This window comes from Physcomitrium patens, chromosome 5 (genome assembly GCF_059467195.1).
Source record: "Physcomitrium patens ecotype Gransden chromosome 5, ASM5946719v1, whole genome shotgun sequence".
NCBI classification, from domain to species: Eukaryota; Viridiplantae; Streptophyta; class Bryopsida; order Funariales; family Funariaceae; genus Physcomitrium; species Physcomitrium patens.
In genome coordinates this window covers 214,559-222,353 of record NC_143414.1, presented here as the reverse complement: position 1 = coordinate 222,353, position 7,795 = coordinate 214,559, and the positions used below count along the sequence as shown (strand labels likewise).

Genomic DNA, 7,795 nt, shown 5'->3' with positions numbered 1-7,795 from the left:
ATTCTTGGATTGAATAACTTTGATATTAGAACTGAATAACAAGTATTTAGTTGATTAAACCTTAAAGCTAGAATCTAATATCACCAAATTTTACTAAAAAAATAATTCATTGTTCTTTAGTAGATGCAATTAATTTTCTATAAATCACTTGAGATGATACAATTGCTACAAAAAAAAATTAACATCTTTATTTATTTTATTATTTTATTTATTAATAGTTAAATTAGACAAAAAAAAAAAAAAAAAAAAAAAAAAAAAAAAAAAAAAATCAGGATTGTAAGGTTTATAGACCTAAGTATCTAACTTGTAGAACATTGCCTTGATAGCTTCTTAAAGGTGGAAAACTTTTGGAAGAAGTTTAAATAACCATCTATCATATCTAATACAATCTATAGATCCAATCCACAATTATAAGCTTCATTAATATTTCTTAAAGAAGTTATTATCTACCTAATATGTTTCTATATTCCTCTACTTTTATCTATTTCTATTTACTTTGAAAACTTAATATTCACTAATATATATATATATATATTTGAAATAAATAAATAAATAATCTATAATTTATCAATAATATTATTTATTCTTTAACTAATATATTTATAATATATTAAAATAATTTAAATTCTTTAAGAACCACTAATATTTTAAAATTCAATTAGTTGTTTTTTTAAACTTACACTATTTGCATTTGTAGTGTATATAATATTTTAATTTTTTTTGCAATTAATATACAAACAACAAAACTTGTATATTACTATCTTTTAACTATCTATATTTCTTGTATGAATCATTTACAAAAATGAACTATGTCTATATTTTTAAATATTATTTCTTTTCATATTCATCTTACTTTTTGTTGAGTAGATTTTAGAAAGTATAATACTAAAGATTAGCTAATATCAAATGAACCATGTTTATGTGGTGTATTTAGTTAAAGAATTTGAAGAAGTTTCAGTAATAAACAGGATAATTATTCCATGGTTTATGATTTTATATTACACACTATGAAGGATTTTTTTTTTATGAAGATAAAATAAATTACAAGTCAATTAGTAAAATATCTTTTGGAGCTAAATTAAATTAGATAACAGTACAAATTTATAATATTGTAGGACTTTAAAAAGAAAGCTTCAATAACAATGACAATAGTTAATTTATTGTTTTTCTTGTTTTAATTTCACTTTTTTAAAAAAACAAATCCGTGTATTGCTGAATCTACAGGAAGATAAGTTAATCTTTCTATGAACTGTAGCAAGAGTGTTTCAAGGAAGTAGTGTTAAAAAAATTAACACAATTATTATCTTTTTTTCATTTTTAATTACAAAAGAACCATGATATATGGTAAGATATATGCATATTGAGTGCTTTTGTTAGAAAGATTTTGTACGAGTAATTAATTACAACTTGTATAGATTTTTAAAGAGTGCATACCATTTTGTTAGGTAATCTGTTAGTAACTTAAATGTACAGGTATATTTTGACTACCACGCATTATCACTACAATTTGTTTTTAGAATCGATTGTAATGATTCTCCGATTGAAACTCTTCATTGATCCAACAATCTCGAGGACACATATTACATACAAGTGGGACGAATGCAAATAAATGCAACAAATAAATTTGCATTCCTAAAGGACTATTTGATCATGAGTAGAGACCATGCGTCAGACCTGTAAGTTTTTCTGATATTTCGCAACGCTGAGAAATAACACCGATGAAGGTGATGGTATCATGTGACTGACATATTGAGGTTCAGAATATTGCCTCATTCTCCCTCAATCTATGTGGGCAGAGCTACATCGTATCATGCGTAGAGACCATTCTATCTGTACATGTAATGTTAGACAATCTCAGATATAAATGAGATTGTAGGCAACTACCAGTTAGATAGGGACTGCCAAACAACGATCTTCTAAAGCTGGGTTCCCCTCTAGTTCCGTCTAAAAAAATTGCCCTGGAAACTTGCCCTTTTCTACGAAGACTCCAACACACTACGACCAGAAACTGAAATACAAAACATAAAATCCCTCACTTTGAATACTTCATGAGCCTCCTCAGCATTATGTCTGGTAAATGTATCTTCTCAGAACAAAGCTAGCTCGTGCAGATCCCAGACAAGTAATTAACCTTCTCTACGAAACATGTCAAATGGGGTATGCATCATGATTGCATCTAGAAACCAAATCTACAATTCCCTCCCCAATAACATCTGACACAACATCTACCTGCTAAATTAATCACAAGCCAAACACGAGAAGCACTACAACCGAATGAGTGTAGGTGGGAAATCATACACCCAAACTCTCATAACTAAAAATTAGATCTAAGGCTAAATATCTGAATCTGCTTGTGAATGACTCCACTTTAAGTTCCAAAAATTCAAAAATTCAAAAACTCGATATCCAAACCAAGCTTACGAGCGGGGTATCTATTTAGCATCAGAGTACAATATTGTCCAGATTGTCTAAGTCAACTTTGCGACAATATCTGCTGCGGTTTGACCGAGGTCAAGAGCTTTGAGCTTGGTGAATGGTCTAGGCATATCCTGCAAGTACAATCAAAAAGTCAGCTTAATTCGAGGTGCACATAGTCACCATACACATCTTGCCGTGTAAAAGACTGTTTCAGGCACATTCCTTGTAGGACCAACAAGTAGAGATCTAGACTGCTGCACCACATGGGATACAGGGAAAGGAAAATAGTTACAGCACGTCAGCAGTACCTGCAGTGAAATAAAGATATTCCCTTCACTGTCCCTGATTTCAAAGCAACCTTTCCTCGGCTGCAAGAACGACATTCTTAGAACATAAATATTCATGAAGGGCAACCAACTGAAATCCAAATAGAGTACGAGTATACATCACACACAGTATACACAAATAAATAATGGTCAATAAGACTACTCTTACTTCCTAACACGCATTCATTGAAATGCTTAATCAAAACTAATCTGATAGGGACTCTCCCAATTCAAAAAGGTCTCAGAATCTCGATTTCTGAAGGTACACATGAATTTTTCTAGATTCTGTCGGCAAGTGTAAGATCTTCATATAGGGCTTCTTTCAATCTTACATTATTAGAAGTATTGCTTACCTTCTCTGGATTGATTGAGACTTTCAGACTTGTGATTGCTGCCTTCAGAGAATCTTGAACTTTCAGTGCACGTGTCTTGAAGGAATTACACTGTTTGCTGATTTACAACCAAGAGGTATACACACAATACAAAACAATGAACAACGTCAGGAAATACACTGCAATTACAAACGATGTCAAACAATAGCATGATCAGTTTCTCATGAGCAATTCAAAGTAATAAAGTTGCAGAGAAATCGATGTTGGAGAAACTTAAATCAGTGAAAAATAAACTTCATAAATATTTGTTTTCTTTTTCAGACAAGAAAGTTACGATCCTGAAGACTAGCATCACTGCGGATGCAATGGGAAGCCTACAACAAGCAACAGAAGTCAGGCTTTCACATACCAGTGCTCAATAATGACCGACTTCTTCATTCCATCCGTATCCTCCGTGGCTTTGAAATCAAAGTTGGGAGCTTCCTCCGCTACCTCTTCTCCAGCAACGTCTGCGGTCTCCACTTTCTCAGTTTCCTTTTCATTTTGTTTCGGTTTCTTTGCTGCCCTTGCTGGTGCAACCTTTCGCTTCCCTGGAGATTTTGCTTTGGGAATAGACACTTCTTCCTCTTTATTCTCGTCTTCGCTCTTCACGTCTTCAGATTCCTGTTCTTCTTTTTCTTTCATGTCTGACTTAGTTGGGGATGTCTTTATCTTTGCAGGAATTTCCACTTTGGGGACTTCAATTTCCTCCATAAACTCTTCACCTTCCTCCTCAACTTCATCTTCACTGTTCTCTTCTTTCGTTTTCTTAGCTCCCCTCGCCATTGCAGACATTTTCTTAACCGCTGGAGCCTTTCTCTTGGGTAGAGATTTCGCTTTTGAGACTATAGCATCGTCGACTTGGCCCTCACCTTTTCTTTTTTCTTCTTGTTCTTCGTCTAATTTATCATCTTTTTCTTCCTCGTCATCTTCTTCTTTACTGACCTTCTTAACACCCCTGGCTGCTGGAGCCTTCCGTTTTGCAGGAGCTTTCGCTGTCGGAGCAGACACTTCAACCTCCTGACCCTCATTTACACTTTCCTTCACTTCAGCTTCCTTCTTAGCTTCCCTCACTGTCGGAGCCTTTCTCTTCGATGGAGGTTTGGACCTAACAGCCTCCACTCCCTCCTCTTGACCCTTGTTTCCATTTTCCTTCGATTCAGCTTCATTGTTAGGTTTCTTCAATGCTTCAGTCTTCCTCTTTGATGGAGCTTCTGACTTAGGAGCTGCAGTCCCGTCATGATCCTCACCTTGGCTCACTTCTTCCTCGGCTTCCTTCTTACTCGTTTTTGTTGGGGCAGATTTCTTCGCAGCAGCAGCTTTGGCTTTGAGGGGTGCTTTGGTTTTGGGAGCGGGTTTCTCTGTTGGTGGCGGCTTCTCATTAGATTTCGCAATGGCTGCAGGCTTTTCCTTTAATCCCAGTTTCTCTTTAGATACAGGTTTTGCTTTAGCTGCAGGTTTATCAGCCTCTACCTTAACTAAAACCTTTGGCTTTCTTTCTGATTTTCTCAGTGGTGCAGGAGAGACGGCAGCTTTGTGATCAGTCTCTGAAGGTGGAGGGGGAGCTAAAGCTTTAGCACGACCTTGCTTTTTCACCGCTGGAGCATTTTCATTCTCTTCCTTGGTTGCAGCAGGGAGAGCCTTGCGCTTCGGAGGCATCGTAAAATGTAAAACTCCTTAACACCCTTTAAATTGTGATACTTGCTCAATACTCACTCGAGATCATTACCCATTCCCTACTAATGCACGCTGTCAAGCATTCATACAGAAAACTGTTCCTCTTCCTCTATGACTAACGATGTTGATGACGACCAGCTCAAGCGCTTAAGGTACGCTGGTATGCCAGTAGCTCCTGCAGGGCCAAATAAAAAATAAAATTCGCAAGAGCTACGTGCCTTGATTCTCAAAAGATGAACTAGCACTTGATACTTTAACAAACCCAATAAAGCATTGAGGAAGAACACGAACAAAACAACTCTTGTGGATGGACGTAACATTCCATGAATGTACGCTGCCCTAATCAGGTTCTTGATAAAGAATGTTTGAGAAACAAAGAACTACCTCAAGCCGTACTCAAAAACCTATGAAAAAGAGAAAGAAAGAAAGAAAGAAAAAAAAAAAAAAAAAAAAAAAAAAACTATTCTACTAAGTGGAGCGTTATGTTCTAGTTATGACGGTGCTGTCACTTTACGAGTTTACAAGATTGGAGGTCTAAGGTACTTGTCACTCAATCTCACTTTAACAAATTATAGTGCATTGAATGGCAGCAGTGCCAAATCCAATACAGCGGCAACCTCAGTTATGGGATTTAAAGCTACTTAAACCCTTGACAAGCAATCGAAATAAACACCATTATAACGCGACACCCCAAAACTCGAATAGAAGCTACACGGTTACAACACATTTATCTGTGTAACCAACTCGAGTACGGAACCCCTTTATTCAGAACCCATGGGATATAGAAAGCGAGGGTGGAAATCAAAACCACTAGAAGAGCGTATTGTTCATTGGACCTACACTTCATACAAATATTTCCGCTTACTGCAAGGTTGAACTAATTCCCCAACAGAGCACTTCTCAAGAGTAGTGAATTTCGGTCCCAAGTTTGAACCAAGGAACCAGTAAAGCTTAGCGTACAATAACTAGTAATATGTTCAAAGGGACATTGCTTTTGCGTAGTAGCAGCCCTTTGAAGAACTGTTTCTAACCGACTCTCAACACGTTCGCCCAATGCAATCGCACCCCATGTGATGCAACATGATCACTCAACCAATTTTGGAACGCACTAGAAGAAGACAGATTGCGAAAAATATCCATTAAAAAAAAAAAAAAAAACATTTCACGCACGCTTTGAAGTTCAAAAGGATGTGGAGTAGCGAAGAACTTCATGATGGAACTTTAAGATCCTTAGTATATGTGCTCTCGGATAGCGAGAGCTTGCACCAAGCAAAGCAAGAAAAAGTAAAAATATAATTGTCACTCATTCCAGGTTCTTTCGCACCTAACTTGTTTAGAATCCGTTCGACACAATCGCAGTCTCTAGCTGCGAAGCTTAGAAAGAGCTAGCTGTACTCCATCAAAAATGTAACAACTAGACGTACTCAATATTGAGCAACTATCATCGACACTGTCAGTTAAGAACGGTCATAGCACTAAGTGAAATACGTGAGCGTTCATAGGGAGCTGAAAGACGTAAAAGAAGGGACATCCAGGATATCAGTAAGAAGAAAGGAAAAAGGAGAGAGGAGGACGAGGAGGAGGAGAAGCAACAAGCATATTCAAAAGGAGAAAGGGGAAGGAGCCCCATGAAGGTAAGAGTCCAAGAGAGCAATCTCAAACGGATAGTAACAAGCACAGAAAACAAGAGAAAGAAGGAATGGCAGGACGAGAGGGGGAGGAGATGGGAGCGAGAAACCTAGAGAAGAGAAGCATGACTTACAAAAGGAGAGAATCGGTCCCCGATGCTGCGCGCTCCAGCAGGTGGTGGTGGATTGAGAGAACGAGGGGGAGAGCGAGAAAGCGAGACAGGAGGTAAGAGGAGGGATGGGGGGGAGTGGGATTGTAGTGATGGTGGTGAGGGAGGCAGAAAATCAGTGCGGAAGAGAGCAAGAAGAGTGCAGTGGAAGAGGTGGAAAAATCCCGTCTCCCTCCAGAGTCCTAGTCCCTCTGCTGATAACTACAGCTTCTGCTTCTTCTTCCCCTTCCCCTTCCCTCTCTTTTGCTTGTATCCCTCAAAATGGTGTTGTAGCTGTCGTCGTCTCCCTTGTTTCCTTCTCCACCTCCCTCCCTCCCTCCCTCCCTCCCTCCCTCCCTATCTCCTTCTCTCCCTTACTCTCTGAGACTGTGTCCTACGGAGGAGGAGCTGCAGTGGGGATGGCCATTTCTTTCAGAGACTGACCCATTTCTTTTGTGGAGGCCGGCTCTGCTTGCCTTGCTGCTTTGCTGCCTGCCTGCCTGCATATGCCTGCACAATCCCACGCTCTCTCTTCGCCTCGTCTCTTCTCTCCTCTCCCTCTCCTCCCCATCCCCCCACTGTCACCCTTTTCTTGCCAGTTTGAATTTTCTCCTCTCTTGGCCCCATCAACCACCCCGATGAAAGATTGTGGATGACCTACATCTGTCTGTCTGTTTCTCCTCACATGTGTCCCTATGCATGCATTCTTGGTGCTCGAATGAATGCTCCCTCCCTACTCATCCCCAGGCTTGGAACCATCAATCCTCCACTTGAATCCCCCGCCCCCGCCCATTTCAAAACAGAACCCAACAACTCGCCAGCAGGCGAAGACGGTTATGCAGAATTTCCGATATTTTGGTGATCTACTTTCATTCACGAACGAATGTTGAGCCGACTCTTCCCAACTACCTCTCTCGCTTTCATCCCACTCTCCTTTTTGCATGACTATCGATTCTGCATTCCTATCAACAAACACCTTGTAGTTCTCTAAATACTTTTTTAATAATTTTTACAAAACACATAACACCAGATTGCATGAAATGTAGGTGCTATTTTATCAATTCCAGAAAAATCCTCATTTAACTCTTCAACCAAAGTTTTTATAAACTTAATATAATATCAAAGTATGAAATTCAATTTTGATGTGATTGTACATTTAGATAAATAATTTCGGGTTCACATTTTTTTAATTAATTTCAAAAAATATGAATTAATCATTTATATTT

At 38.2% G+C, this 7,795-nt stretch overlaps 1 protein-coding gene across 1 annotated transcript; it reads right to left on the bottom strand.

Moving 5' to 3' along the window:
- Window positions 1-1,671: 1,671 nt before the first annotated feature.
- On the bottom strand, window positions 1,672-6,997 carry LOC112282888 (uncharacterized). The gene is made up of 5 exons (XM_024521027.3): window positions 6,555-6,997; window positions 3,486-4,967; window positions 3,098-3,194; window positions 2,727-2,786; window positions 1,672-2,549 (listed from the first exon to the last, which is right to left on the bottom strand). Exons 2-5 carry the CDS (start codon window positions 4,772-4,774, stop codon window positions 2,469-2,471), a joined length of 1,527 nt encoding a protein of 508 aa, XP_024376795.1. The 5' UTR covers window positions 4,775-4,967; window positions 6,555-6,997; the 3' UTR covers window positions 1,672-2,468.
- Window positions 6,998-7,795: the final 798 nt, after the last annotated feature.

What these genes read in the sequence shown, in the direction of transcription:
- LOC112282888 (XM_024521027.3), bottom strand. Translation starts at nt 4,774, where the DNA reads ATGCCTCCGAAGCGCAAGGCTCTCCCTGCTGCAACCAAGGAAGAGAAT. An exon ending in TCTCAATCAATCCAGAGAAG is followed by an intron (nt 2,787 to 3,097) that starts GTAAGCAATACT and finishes TCGTTCTTGCAG; the next exon opens with CCGAGGAAAGGTTGCTTTGA. An exon ending in ATATCTTTATTTCACTGCAG is followed by an intron (nt 2,550 to 2,726) that starts GTACTGCTGACG and finishes TTGTACTTGCAG; the next exon opens with GATATGCCTAGACCATTCAC.